This window comes from Polypterus senegalus, chromosome 6, assembly GCF_016835505.1.
Source record: "Polypterus senegalus isolate Bchr_013 chromosome 6, ASM1683550v1, whole genome shotgun sequence".
In the NCBI taxonomy this organism is placed as follows: domain Eukaryota; kingdom Metazoa; phylum Chordata; class Cladistia; order Polypteriformes; family Polypteridae; genus Polypterus; species Polypterus senegalus.
The window spans coordinates 73,111,670-73,127,865 of NC_053159.1; the positions used below are offsets into that span (position 1 = coordinate 73,111,670).

Below are 16,196 nucleotides of genomic sequence, written 5' to 3' on the forward strand. Positions count from 1 at the left end.
CAAATGACAACTGCTTGAAACTAGAAAGTAATTGTAGACATGGAACTTCCATTCTAACACCTATTTTACCTTCATTTTCCAGCTTGTGTCAAAGTGGTGAAAGTTTACAAAAATCAATATGTAAAATCTTGTATGAAATAACAGTAAAAGAGGACACTAATTATATTTTTCATCAATTTTATCTTTTCTTGCATTATAAAAGCATGCCTTGGAAATACAGTAATTCCAATTATTGTTTTTTTTTTTTTTTAAATTGATGTTTTGTTTGTAATCTGGCATTAAGTGTACATAATAGTGGTTTCATATTGTTTGGTGCAAATTTTACAGAAGTTGATGTCTTAGTGTAGAAATGTTTAACAATGGCATGTTATTAATTAATAATTTATTTGTAACTTTCAGTTTTCATATATATATATTTTTTTTCTCTTCTAGGAGCTGGCATTGATCGATCCTACCAAAGCAGCTGATCTAGTTGCTATTCATTTTGAATCTGAAATTCCAAGTATTATTGACAAACTTGAGGTAAACATTGTAGTAATTAAAGTGATATTATTTCATCTTGTATTACACTAGCAGGAGCAGCAGCTAGCATTCCTCAGCTAAGTCATTTTAAGACGGAACTACCCAACTTCTGTAAATGGCGGTTTTTAAAGTGTACAATTCCAGATGCAAATTAATTTATTTCAGGGTTCAAAATCCATCAAAAAATACTCTCCTTAAAATTCACTGTAGTATAAAGGAACCCATCACCAGTTACCCTCAGGTGATTGTTTTAGTTTACCCTCCAAGTGACAAATGAAATAAAATTTAATTAAATTCAGGGCTTAATATTTGGAAAAGGGCTCTCTCCTTAAAATTTACTATAGTAAAAAGGAAAATAAAGTAATCTAGTGTCGCTTCTTGACAAATTGGGATATGTATGCAAACTTTTGTTGATATTGGATCAAGGGTGTGGATTTGTATAAAGAGCAAACAAACACACAACACATACTCACACCTACTGTACATTGAGCTTTCTATATTAGATTCTAATTAACGTTCCTAGTAATTATTCATTACAAACTAGTTTCTTTTCTGCAGTATAAAATAGTCATTTGTGTAATGTGCTATATTATATTCTGATCGATATCTTAGTTACTGAGTATTGACTTTTGGGTTGTATATCTGATTTGGGTGCATCTAACACATTCCAATTACTTGGAATTTTGGAAAATTTGACATTACACACTTCTGGTTGGCTAACTATCCTGGTAATCAATTGCTGTACAATATCTTATTGTCAGTTTTACCATTAAGTTAAAAGCTTATCTGACCATTTTAACTAAAACCACCATAAATTTCTTGGGTAACAAATATATGCATTTAAGTTAAAAATTATTCGTACAATACAGAACGAATGAACAAATGTATTTGGGTCCTAAATTATTAGTCCACCAGAGAGTGTACTTTCAATGTTACTTCCTCTGTTCATTAGTTATTTAAATTTCCTTAAGGGTCCTGCAATCTCCTTTGTAAATTAGTTCCTTTGTATTTTTATATATATAATATATATATATATATATATAGTTACAATATTTCCTTTCTGCAAAATTAAAAAAGTTTTTATATAAGCAGTCTACAGTTTCAAAAAGCCTGTATTAATAAAAAGATTTTTCTTTTTTGTTTGAAAAACATTAGGCTAAAAAGGTAGCTACTTTGAGTTATAAAGTGAAACCAACAGCAATAAAAGTGAAATAGTTTAATGTAGAAATATAAATCTGTCCATGTTCTTAACACAACTGTAGACTCTTAACAAAGCCCTTTTTGCTTGGGTTAAAGCATACGCATGGGGGGATTAGGTATAATTTACTTATAATTTACCTAATAGTGTCGTGCCAGTTTATCACCAATGCCATTAATACTAGTAAATTTTCTCAAGTGCATCTTTAATTGTGAATTATAAGTTATTAGGTGTTTTAAAAATATCACGAGAAAAGCACTTGGTGTAATTGTCCACGTCTAGTCCATATGTCCATCTGTGTGAAACAACCTGGTTCCCGGCAGATGACTGTGCATTTAGTAATGAAGCTAGCATCTACAAAACTGCAGTTCGTAGCTCAGAGCACCACCAAAGCTTTACTAACCCAAACAATTTAACAATCTATTATGGTGGTGTTTTTAATACCATTGTTAAATCATTTAACCCAAATATAAAAACAAGTTTAATTTTTATTGAAACCATTTATATCCCTCTTAAAATTGCATTCTAAAATTCACTCAAAAGTAACTACTATAGTTGCCTTGAGCCTTGAATGCTATATGAAGGATTCCATTTGGTCCTGATACTTGATTACTGGGGTTCGCAAATTGTTTAATGGAGAGGAACAACATTTATTGAAATGTAAGTGCTTAAACACTTAAAGTAAGTTTGAGATTATGGCCTCTAAAAATCTTTATGTAAAAAAGAAAAACCTAGAAATAAGTTGTTCTTTAGTGTTGGGTGGAAAAATAGGTAGAAAAAGTTCAGATTTAGATTGCATTTACAAGTTTCTGTTGTCATTGAAACTCATAGCATGAAGTTCTTTCATCATATGTGCTTCTTTATTTTGCAAACAAGGTGAAAGCTTATCTACTACAAAGGTGATAAATGCAACAACTCCCACCAAAATCCTACTCCTCCTTGCAGGCTTCTTGAATTCAGTGGTGTTTACCACCAGCAAATGAGAAGCAGCACATCACAAAATGAAGAGAAATAATGACTTTCACAATGTGGTGAAAATTTTGTCTATAGAGAAATTACAACAACAACAACAACATTTATTTATATAGCACATTTTCATACAAACAGTAGCTCAAAGTGCTTTACATAATAAAGAAAAGAAAAATAAAGGACACAGTAAGAAAGTAAAATAAGTCAACATTAATTAACATAGAACAAGAGTAAGGTCCAATGGCCAGGGTGGACAGAAAAAACAAAAAACTCCAGACGGCTGGAGAAAAAAATAAAATCTGTAGGGATTCCAGACCATTAGACTGCTCAGTCCCCTCTGGGCATACTACCTAACATAAATGAAACAGTCCTCTTTGGATTTAGAGTTCTCACAGAAGGATTTGAAGATGATGGTCACGTAGACTTCTGCCTTTTAATCCATCCATCATTGTTGGATCATGATGCTTGGAGTAGGTAGTGGTGGTGCGATTTATCTGCAGTTTTTCACCTACATTATTTTACTGAAGAATGTTCAATGATTTTTACTGAATTTATCAGGTTTGATAATGGACAGTGGCATTATCTGAATTTGCAGTGCATTCCACATAAGGTGTCTAATGTAATTTTCACATTTTAAACAGAGTGATTTACAGTACAAAAGTGAAATTGATGCCTGCATCTTGGGAAACCCTGAACATATATGGTGCTTTTGGTTTATGGGTTTCCAACAAGTCATCAAAAAGCCTGTTTTTCTGAGCTCTGTTCCCGTGGTCCCCAAAGCCACCAGGGCGGACGCCCCCTTATGGTCTGGAGGCATAATTCCTCTTCCGGTCCTTCCGGGCATCCCGGCTGGGTACCACCCCCAGCTGCTTGCCACACACTTCAGGTAGAAGGACGATCACGTACTCCTATATGTGATTTCCCTTTGTTTTGCATCAGCAGAGAAACTCTGTCATGTTAATAAAATGCTATTTATTTTTTTGACATGGTAAAATCATCTGTCTTTGAGCCTGTTTTTAAGTTTTATTAATTAACCCAAAGAGTTATAAATTCAATATTGGACCCACTCATATACACACCTGCACTTACAGAAGACCAGTTAACCTAACACAAATAATTTTGGAAAGTTGAGTTCACTTGAGAAAGTCTAATGACAAGCAACTAGACTTATTCTGGGACTGCAGGGTGGATGCAAGAAATTTAGTAGAAGATAAGAAGTGACATGATAGAAGTTTGCAGAATTCTGAAGGGGATTTGTACAGTGAAAGCTGGTAATAACTTTAAAGGGGCTACTTCAGCAGTAACACAGGGGCTCAGATGTTAGGATAAATTTTTAAAAGATGTTTGGACACTTAACATCACACAGAACCAAAGATACATGGAATAAATTACCAATTAGGATAATGGTGCTTGACTTGATGATATTGTGTAGAGTTAGGTGAATATGAATTGAAATGCTATGTTGTGCTTAATGGGCTTCTCACCAAAATGGTTCTTATATTCTTATCTGTCTGTTTGAGCTGAATATAATTCTGTAGTAATGGTTTTAGGTAGGAAGAACTAATATGTTGTATGGTCATATTATTGATTCTTGGTTTGTATAATGTCAGGAATAGGGCCATTTTTCAAAAGTAGTCCATTACACCATGGTCAGAATGGTCCATCCAAGGCATTTTGTTTAGGAGTAATTAAAAAATATAATGAACAGATTTTCTCATGTGTGATTACTGATTTATCATGTTAGAGGATATTTCTTTCTTTAATAAGATATTAAATTTCTACCACAGGATATAGATATTTGTCTACCTGTTTCCTCCAGCATCTTCAAGGTCCTTTGCTGGTGTTCTGGTATTGATGTGCACTTTTCATGCCGAAGTACATTCTTTTCCAGGAGACAGAATTTGTCCGTTCTTCAGCGGATAAAGGCTGTGTGGTCCCATGGCGTTTATACATGCATATTATTGTTTGTAAAGATGAATGTGGAACCTTCAGGCATTTGGAAAGGCATTGAACCACATCTGTGGATGTCTGCAATTTTGTTTTCTGAGGCTTTGCTGATTTTTTTTGATTTTCCCATTATGCCAAGTGAAGAGGCAGTGAGTTTGATGGTAGGCCTTAACATACATCCACATGTTGACTCCAATTAGGGTAATTGACTTTCTGAAGCTAACTGTTTAATTGTCTAAAGGTTTGACATCTTTTTCAGGAATTTCCCAAGCTGTTTCAAAAGGACAGTTAACAAAGTGTTTGTAAACTTGTGACCCACTGGAATTGTGAAATAATCTATCCGTGAATATTGTTGGATGAAATGAATTTTACCCTGCACAATGATATGCCAAATTTATAGTTTTTTAGTATAAATTCTGCTGAAGGGTTAAAAAGTGAGTTTTAAATAATTCACTCTAAGTGCACATTAACATCTGGCTTCAACTGTATAGGAGCTCAATCTTAATCCAGGAGAGCTGGTGCAACTGATTTCTAAAGTTTTTGTTTTGTCTGTTGAAACTCTGCACATTTGATTTTGTTGTATTAAGGAACATAACTACACAAGTATATAAAGCATTAGAAACTTTTACTGCAGCAAAAGTTGCCTTTATTACAGTAAATACATGGTTGCATATAGCAAATTCATATGCTTCTGTCAGGACAAGGATGGTTGCCTTAGGGCTGATTTTAAGAACAATGCAATACATTTCAACATGGAGTTCCTGAATAAAGACCTCATTGGGCACACAGAATAAAATATTACATTTGATGATTTATATGTCTTACCAAAGGCAATAACATTTTTTACAGTATATAAGCTAGACATTACGGATTTCTTTTGAAAATATACTGCAGCAAGAAACGCTTCTTAAATTGATTTTTTGGTAGAAAATTCAATCTTTAAAAAACTTCTTATAGAAGAATAAGAATACAGATGTACTTTACTGCAACTCTCATGAAACAATCTTGTACCCTGAGAACTAGAATTTGTCTGCTCAGTCAGCATGGATAGTGAATTCCTCCCAAATACATTGAAGTAGAAAAGTTCATTAGAAATGTTGCCAAGTCGTACATTCTTCCATTCCACATCGCCTTACTCGTCAGGTTCTTTCACATTGCCTGTACAGTTTATGTCCACCCAGATCTTCCAGTGATAAGATAACTTTAGCATGTAGCTAGACAATTGCATTATTTATTACAGAAGAAGTGAATGTTTATCAATCAGCGTCAGTTCTTAAGTTCCAGCTGTCAACTGACAATAAGACTCAGCACCAATTGTGATAAATTAGAATTATTAACACTGAGTAGCTTTAGATAAAAATATGTGACTCCTTCTGGAGTCACCTGCAGTGATTAGACTCAATTAGATAAACATTATTAATCCCAAATGTATAATTATCTACTCTATATATAAAATCCTAAGCCTAAAAGTGCAACGATTTGATGTCACGTTTTTATGTCACACTTTAAATCAAGCTCATTTTAAAACCTACATATATATGTTTGGTATCATTATTTACAGAATTTATCAAACTTTAATATGATGTTGTTAGTTGTTGTTTTTAAATTATAAACTAAAAAATATCAAGAACTCTCGTTCTGCGAGACAAGGCTTTGTGCGAAGAGATTTAACCAAGCACAGGGCTGGAAATAAAAGACAAAGAGTAGGACAGCTGCTGTACAGGCTTTTAAATGTTTGAAACACTGCGTGAGATGCAGATCACGCGGCACGGCAGCAGCAATCCAGCAGCTGATAAAGCAAAGAGGAGGTTAAAAAAAATTTGCTTCCCATTGTATCACCATTTAAGAGGGGGTTTTGGATGAGTAACCACATCTCCTTGGGGGTGTGTTCAGCTCCCCTCTTCACAACGTGAGTGGCAGAGACGCAAAGTGGCTGGCATGTAGCGCAGGCCGGGGTGGTTGGCGAGCAAAGCGAATAGGGGGATCCCCCTAGTATGATATATATATTTCAAATATTTATGGGTTTTAGAATGGAATCATGAATAGTGTGCTGGGATGAAATAAGCCTTGACTATTACACACCTATTTAACAACTGGGGATAAAAACTAACACATCTTAGATCAATGCATTGTCATAATGGTCACTTTTACTAGCCTTAAGTAAATGTTGTTGATGTTGTTTAGACATTATCAAACATATATTAAAAACAATTTTGACATCATCCCAGACATACCTGTCAATGAGATTTTCCTTTTATATCATAATGGTTCGGTCTAGTTTTAGAATTTTTGGACATCTACCAAGTAGTGTTATTTTGCTTTAAGATTTTCCAGCTTTATTATCTTTATCATTTAGTAGTAGGTGACTTTACAACTAAGCTTGTTCCAGTTTAGTGGACATTACAACTAAATTTGTTCCCGTTTAAAGAGATATCAAAGATGTATTAAGATTACTGTTGCAAAGAAAATAATAAAAATCCACAAAGGTCGCAGACAAGAGAAAGGAGATTTTTTTTTGTGGAATATAAAATAGAATTCTTTGGAAAATCTCCTCAGCTTTTTAGATAATTCCTTAATACAATAATGTTTGTTCTAAATTCTCATTTTCTTAGCCTCCTTGACATTAGCCTTGGGCTTGACTTTGAATTCTGTACAGTTGTGGTTAACCACTAGTCAAGACAGTTTTTAAGCCTGACTAATGCTTGGGACAGTATTCTGCTGCCGTCTAGTGGATGAAATAGCAATTTTGCTGCAAAATAATCATAAATATTTCTATGTGCTTTGCCCCTTTATGGTAGCTCAAAAATATTCACGAGTGGGGGCACTCTAACTGAAAACACTGAGGCAAATGAAAAGCTTTAAAGGCAGTGTTAAAACGAACTGAAACTGAACCATTGCTTGAATTGAGTGATAGTGCTGACAATGGGAATTGGTCATTAGATGCTATCACATAAAGTGAAACAGATGCATGATACAGCACTGTGCGACAAAACTGTTGTTATATGCCTGGACAATTTGGTTGAGTGATGCTTTAGCATTTTGCAACACTAGCTGCATAACAAAAAAACAAAATAATAGCAGTTTTGTAAGGACAATCAAGACACTTTTCGCCTTAGCACTGTTCACGGTGCAGCAGTTGTCAATGTTGATGTCAGGGGAAATATGGAACTTAGTAAGCCTTGAGCTGTGGTAGCCTGCAGTACCACAAAGAGTGTGCCGATTGTGCAGGTCAGGCACTGACAATTTACCCTCTCATGTCCAAGCAACAGAAAAAAATATAAAGTTCACAATGAAGCACTTCTACAGTTCCGATTGTGACATTGGTTGTGCATTGGTGGCTCTCTCAAAATACATCAGTAATACCTTTACTGCTGTATTTATGTTGATATTTTGATACTTGTGTCTGTGTCACGTAATAGCATTTTTCTTGTTGAAGAAAACTGAATATTTTTAGCTTGTTTTTCTTGGGTAAACATAATGCTAAGGAAGTTAACAGATTTTGTGGCAATAGTGAGAAATGAGTAGTAGACACTTCTCCACCACTTTCCAGCTTTATTAAATCAGAGAATTATGCATTAATAGACAAATGTTAAAAATAAACCCATGTTTCTTATTATGTAACTTGTAGTAGTCTTTTTATATCATTAATTTCTGTTTATCATGAAATGTATTATGTAGTTTTTCTAGGCTTCTTTTTTTCACATTTTATTAATAATTTAGCTTTATGCTGATAGGCAAACGTATTGAATAATGAATTAGTGATGGTAAATTAAACCTTACTTCTTAAAGAAACATTAGTTTTTGATGAAAATAATATGTTTTAATATTACGGTTGCAAAAATTAGAACTAATGTGCATTCACATTTGTTTATAATCCATAGGAAAATTTTTTGAGATTGCAGTTTCTGAGGTATCTGCTTGATCCAAGGTAAGGTGACTTTTTTGATTACTATTTTTGAATAAAATATTTCCTCATTTACATGTACCTATTAATGCATGCATTTTTTAAAATCTGCACATTTTCTGATTAGAAAAAATAGTGATAATAATAACGACTTTTATTTGCAAGTAGAAAACAGTTAAGGTGATGTCAATAAGACCTGAGATTAGGATACTTGAATATTTCTGTAGAAACCATATTTGTGAGGTAAACAAACTGTGTGTTTTGTTTACACTTACCCATTTTATTTCAAGGGATACAGTGTTTCTGCATTACCTCACTCTAGAGAAATTCAGACTATGCTTTCAGTTAATGAGGTTAAGATCAGAGAAATACTTTATAACTCTGCAGTAGTAATTACATTGAACTAAAATGAGTGGTCTAATTTCAGTTTTATTAAAGAATTAGCATCAGCACTGAAGAAGATAAAACTGATAAAGACCCTTGTAAAGACTACTATAAGGCCTACTGGAGCTAGAGTAAATTAAGTTTGTTTAAATTTGCCAATCAGCTTAGTATAATTTTGATACAAAGTAATTCCAATAAATACATTTTGAATGACAAAATGATTGTACCTGTAATATCATTTGACCTCATGGATGGATGCAGTGACTCTATTTTTACAATATCTTCTAGAAAGACATTAATATTAGAGAGTTGGAAATTTTCAGGGAGTAACTTTGTGGATAAATATTCAAAAAACATGTATTAATCTTAGACTTTTATTAGTGGAAACAACTTAATTATTTTTTATTTAACACTAGAATTACCAGAGCCAATGAAAAAACTCAGAAATCTGGCCCACCTTAAATCCCTTCGCACCTCTGTCAGCGTCTTTTGTCTTCTAAATGTGTCGATAAGCCCAAGCAGCAAGCAGCCTGCTATACCATCCCCCCACCACCTCAGAACGGGTAAGAAGTGCTACCCAGAATTGTAAGGGGAAATAATTTGATGTGTGTTTTATGTCTACAACAATCTATGTAAGCACATAGTTCAAACAGAAACGTTTATCACGTTTTAGTAATAAATGACAAAATGTAGACATGAACTGTATAATATGTGAAGGCTGATAGCCAAAGATCAAATAAACACTTTCACAAAAGGCTCAAGCACAATAAGGCAGCTTCTGTGGTGTTGTGGTTAGAACTGCCGACTTTTAATCCAGAGATCGTGAGTTCGAAACCAGCTCCCCTGCAAATTTACCATTTTGAGTAGTGAGCTGCTCTTATTGTTAATATTATACAATAAAAACATATATTTGAGTTGTGTCTGTAACAGCCGGTGTAAATTTATAGGACTTGTAAAGCATTTTTTTTTTCCACTTTTATTCTCTCAAGTCACAATCACGATACAACACCCATCCCCAGCCCCAGATCTGGCGCAGTTACTTTTTATGTGAAACTGGGAATAACTGTAGATGTGAGTGGTGTTTTGAGACAATGGAACTGGAAATTCTTTGATCTGGAGGGATAAAAGCTGACACACAAACACTGGTGAATCTGCCGCCTTCGTATCTCACCTGAATTTTTTTTATTCAATTTTATTGAGTGTTCCTGCTCACACTGAATTAGCATGCACCTTATGGTCCGTGATGTCAAAGCCGCACTGACAAAAATTAGAGACATCGGTATATATGGTACAGTATTTGGAATTATTCATTTTATGACCTGTATAGTACATTTTGGAAAACATTGTGGCACTGATGCAACATTATTCATATTCATTCGCATAACATCTTCCCCCCCGATCTTGCCAGTCCCCACATGTTGCTGTATGGTGGTGTATCTTTTGTACTCCAGGACATGCAGAGGAAAGAATAGTACAGAGAGGTCAGTTCAGATTCAAATGTTAACAGTTCACACACACACACACCCAAGGACAGTCTTTTCTACTTTTACGACATGTGTACCTGTTGCAATGTACACACTTCTCTCTCTGCTGTGTTACTATTACACTGAAGGGGCTGGGGAAGCGGCGGTCTTGCAACAGAAGTTTGTCGATGTTGAATGCTCTTTTGTTTTATCCATCGCCTTTTCTTTTAAGAAGCGAAGATGAAGTTCCTCTGCAAGGTGAGCCATGAACAGTCTTCTTTTCTCAGTGAACCCCGTGCATGCCTTGTACAGTACATGCGCGGTGATCGCTGCCAGGTCAAGCATGTTATAGCACACCTGGCCACCTGCGTGTTCCTGCTTGCACTGAATAAGCTCATGCCTTCTGGTGCACGATGTCAACGCAGCACGGGGCAAAAAAGCAAGAGATAAATATGTGACATTTTGAAGAAATCATTTTATGACCTGAATAGTACTAATCAGAAAACATTGTCGCACTTATGCAATATTATTTGAAAACAAACCTTGTCAGATCGTTTGTGAATTTATACTGGAGCTGTTACTTAGAGTAGAAGAAGGGGTGGGTCGGTTTGGGGGGCGAGGGAGAGCATGAATGTGACAGAGAATAAAACTGAAAAAAAGCTAACTTTTACAAATACCATACATTTACAACTGATCTGACGCTGTTCATTTTCAAATAATATTGCATTACTGCGATGATGTTTTCTGATTGGTACTATTCAGGTCATAAAGTGATTTCTTCAAAATGTCACATATATTGTCTCTTTCTTTCAGGTGTGCAATAGAAACCACAGCATAGAGAGAAGTGTTTACAACAGGTACACATGTCGTTAAAATAGAAAGGACGGTCCTTGCGTGTGTGTGAACTGTTAACATTTGAACCTGATGATTGCATATAACGCTGAACTGACCTCTCTGTACTAATCTTTCCTCTGCATGTCCTGGAGTACAAAAGAAACTGCACCATTTAGTAACATGTGAGGACTGGCAAGATTGGGGTTTGGTGTGAATAATATGAATAATGTTACATCAGTGCCACGATGTTTTCCGAAATGCATTATTCAGGTCATAAAATTAATAGTTCCAAATATCATATATACCTATGTCTCGGTGTTTTTTTTTGTTTTTTTTTTTTTCCTTGTTTTTGTCAGTGCGGCTTTGACAACATGGTCCATAAGGAGCATACTAATTCAGCGTGAGCAGAAACAGTCGATAAAACTGAATAAAAAGAAAATCATGTGACCGTGAAATACAAGTAAGACAGATTAACCAGTGTTTATGTGTCAGCTTTTATCCTTCCAGATCAGGGAATTTCCAGTTCCATTGTCTTAAAACACCACTCACATCTACAGTTATTCCCAGTTTCAAATAAAAAATAACAGCATCAGATCCCTGATTAGTGGTAGTATGTATTGTGATCGTGACTAAGAGAAAAATAGTGAGAAACAAAAAAAAACAGCTAACTTTTACAAGTCCTATAAATGTAAACCAGCTGTTACAGACACAAATCAAATGTATGTGATTACTGTATAATATTAACAACTAGCAAAATACCCGCGCTTCGCAGCGGAGGAGTAGTGTGTTAAAGAAGTAATGAAAAAGAAAAGGGAACATTTTAAAAATAACGTAACATGATTGTCAATATATAGTAATTGTTTTGTGAGTGTGATGAGTGTTGCTGTCATCAAGGATTTGATTATCATTATTTCTTTCAATCAGGTTCGTATTTGTAGGATGTGTTGTGTTCAAGTTACATTCCGTGTTTGTCAATCGCTGTAAAGATAACAGGTTTCATTCATCGATTCATTTCTTACTGCATCAATAAACAGCTCGTCTTCCTCTTTATCTGAGACGTGACACACTGCATGCACGGTTTTTTTTTTACACTGTCTTCCTTTAGCGGGACATTGACTTTTTCCACCGTGTGCTTTGTTTCCGCAGTAGTTGCACTTATGAATATGCTTGTATGTGTCACACGCTTCATATTTTTTGGCAGCCTTCTCAATTGTGTAATTCAGTTTTTGTTCAGCACTCTTTGGAACTGTTGCTTTTTGTCTGTGCACTGCGTGAGTTCACGTGAGCCGCTCGGTGTACATGCATCGAAGGTTCCCAGCTGTGCTGGTGCCATCTCGTGCGATGTCCACGGCTGTATTTAATGTTAGCTAAGACCCGGCACTTAAAAGTTTCTCTCGCAGTTTCGCTGAGTTTGTGCCAAACACCACCCTGACCATCTCATCTTCGTCTGCATAAGCACAGTCCTTCACCTGTGAATATTTAGTGGCAGTGTTTCTATTGGATTGCCGCGGACGGACAGCCTTATATGGGCAGGCACTAAATTACATGGGCGACTCCCATGGCCATCGAGCAGAAGTCTATTATAGTATATGGACGAAAAAATAGGTTCCAGTTATGACCATTAAGCGTAGAATTTCGAAATGAACCCTGCCCAACTTTTGTAAGTAAGCTGTAGGGAATGAGCCTGCCAAATTTCAGCCTTCTACCTACACGGGAAGTTGGAGAATTAGTGATGAGTGAGTGAGTGAGTCAGTGAGAGCTTTGCCTTTTATTAGGATAGATAAGAGCAACTCACTACTGAAAATGGTAAATACAGGAGGCAGTCAGAATCAAACCAGGGAACTCATGATTACAAGTCAGCAATTCTTACCACTACACCATGGAAGCTGTTGTATCATCCTTGAACCTTTTGTGAAAGTGTTTATTTGATCTTTGGACTTCAGGCTTCACACATTATATAGTTTATGCCTATTATTTGTCATTTATTACTAAAATATGAAAAATGTTTCTGTTAACAGTGTGTTTGCACAGATTATTGTAGAAATGGAATACACATAAAATGCATGTGTTCTAAATAACGATCTATTATTTCTACTCTAAAACTCCAGCACTTCACTCCCAGATAATCAAGGCATGAGCTGGGAGAACTTTGTGCACGTTCTGCGGCGGTGGGAGGATGGAATAGTAGGCTGCTTGTCTCGATTGGCACATTTACAGGACAAAAAATTCTGACAGAGAGGTGTGAAGGGATTTAAAGGTGGGCCAGAGTTTTTTCATAGGCTTTGGTAATTCTAGTGTTAAGGAATATTTATATGTTGAATTAAAAAAATGTTTTTAATTTAGACCACTTTGTAGAGATGTTTTCACTTTGACATTAAATATTCTTTTTTGTTGATCACTGTTGTAAAAGCCAGATTAAATCCACTATGATTAAATGCTGTATAGCAATAAAGCTCTGTTATATTATATAATAATATCTTGCACTTGCACATTGGATTTCAAATGTAGCTTTTTTGTAGAAGCAGGAAGGTTAATTCTTGCCTGGTTTGAATTAATAATAATACTTTTTGAGAATCGGCCACAAGAGGGTGAGCATGGTCTAAGGAGAAAAGGTATGCATTATTCTTGGCAATCTGCTGCAGTTCAGAACATGTCATGCTGCTAACAAAAAATAGTAAAATCACAAATAGCACCTTTGATGGCTAACCATACATAGGCAGAATCTTCCACTGAATCAAGATTTATAATGTAATTTCTTTCAAGTAAGCAGTGAGTTTCTGACAGAAACATACATTTTGGAGTGAAGAGGTGTTTAGAATGCCAAAGAGGTAGTAAAGTAGTGGTGCAGAGTAGAGACAATGCATTTGTGTTCATTAAGAGTATTAGATACAATATCAGTATTTGTGACAGCAGAACAAATGAAACTATTGCCTAGATTATGAATGATGCTGCATAGGAAAAAAGGTTAATGGTGATTTCCACTCTGAAAACAAAAAAATATGTGACAACGTTTCGGCTCTATAGCCTTCAACCTGTGTGCAACTGAAAAGGAAAAAGCAGGTAACATATATAGGAGGGGAAGGAGGGAACAAAGTCAGGGCATGTGCAAGTGGCTATGAAAAAGCTGCCATCAGAGATGATGAAATGAGAGATTTAAAAATTAGTTTGTCAATAAGCCCATGGGAAATATGTGGTCCCAATGTGAGAATGAACCTAGCTTTGTTTGGTTTTCTTTGAAAAGAGGTTTTGCCCTTGGTGTCACAATCTCTCCTAACCCATTAATAGCTGTGTTTGGTGTACTTCCAGATGGGCTTAAAGTGGAGGACAAGCAAACTGTAATTGCCTTTACTACACTATTGGAACGTAGACTTATCTTGCTCAGATGGAAGAATCCTAACTCTCCTCTTTTAAGTCAGTGGGTAATAGTATAAAACTGATTTTTTATACTATTTGAAATTGGAAAAAATCTAAGTCTCACTTAGATGATCTGTGCAGAACCTTTTCAAAACCTGGCAGGTTTTAATTAATAACATTTTAGATTAAGCTCTTAAAGCACTGAGGAAGCAGATTCTTTCCCCATTTCCTTTTCTTCACAATTTATCTTTATCTGCTTATTAATTCATCAATTTACTTATTTTTACTAGCTTCAAGCTTTACTCTGTTGGCCTTGCTGTCTTTCTCAATGGTAGGGGTTGATTTGTTTTTAATCCTATTTTTGTAAAAATTGATCTATTTGTATGGAATGTTGTGTGATTACAATAAAATCAATAAAATAAAAAAACAAGCTTTGAATCCCTGAGAGAGAACACAAGCAGAGAGATTGTCATGTCTGTTGTCAAGGGATGTGAAGTGTTCTATAATATACTTTATAATATCTTAATTTTTAATGGCTCGGATGTGTTCTCTGAAACAATCTGCAAATCATCTCTCTGTTTAACCTATGTAGATAGCTGGACAGTTTTAGCAAAAAATGTAGTACATAAGATTTTTAGATTGACGAGAGGCTTGTAATTTAATATTGGATTTACCAGAGGGACCAGATGCTATGAAATTGTTGTTGATGTATTTGCAAGTGACACAGCAGATCCTATTGCAGCTGAAAGTGCTTGGTGCAGGATACGGATCACCTCTGTGAGGTGCGGCTTGGACTAGAAGTTTGAGTATGTTAGGTGGTTGTTAGAATGAGATCAAAGCAGATTCTGCAAAATGGGAAAGTTTTGTGTAATGACTTGTGGGAGAGAGAGTGTGTTGGGGTAGAATAGGAGAACAATTTAATCCGGTCCATATGATAGACAGAAAAACCTAGAATGTATAAATCAGTATTTCATGCATCAAGCATATTTCAGAGAATCTGGAAATGTAGCAGATCCCAGATGTTGTTCCCTGAAGTCCACTGCTATCATCTAGATAGAGGTCAGTGGCTGCTTTCCTGGGGTGAAATTTATAAAACAGGTACGCACAAAAAGTGGATAAAAATGTGCGTATGCAGCTTTTCACACAAAATTTGGGATTTATAAATGAAAACTTGCATATAATTATGGCAACTCTGACCCATCCGTACGTAACATTTTGAAGAAATTGATCAGGTAGGGAAATGCAGCCAAATCAGCTAAATGATGACTCACAAGTATAATAAATCCTATCATCAAGCTGTTATTATAGTGTGTGTTGACATGACAAACCTAATAAACCACAACAGTTATGAATTTGATGAATAGACACCATTTCATTTCCCTTTTAAAAGGGCCAATGCTGTGTTTAGTTTCTGTATGGTTTGGTTGTACATGGCAACAAAAAAATGGAAATTTGCAACAGTGCCTTGTTAAGCATAGCCAATGAAGGTCTGCAGCATAATGATTGCACTTGTTCGAGGTTGATTAGTATAGTTAATATATGGATGTTTCAGGGTTGCAACCAGATGGGGTTCAAGGAATGTTTCATGTGTGCACTTTTACAAGGTGAATGTGATTTATAA

At 35.3% G+C, this 16,196-nt stretch overlaps 1 protein-coding gene across 1 annotated transcript in view; it reads left to right on the top strand.

The window, feature by feature from the left end:
- vps8 (VPS8 subunit of CORVET complex) overlaps window positions 1-16,196 on the top strand; it is a 740,642-nt gene that overhangs the window by 360,351 nt on the left and 364,095 nt on the right. The window contains exons 35-36 of the mRNA XM_039755059.1: window positions 433-522; window positions 8,518-8,564. Coding sequence (XP_039610993.1) covers window positions 433-522; window positions 8,518-8,564 — 137 coding nt within the window. The remainder of the gene's footprint in view (window positions 1-432; window positions 523-8,517; window positions 8,565-16,196) is intronic.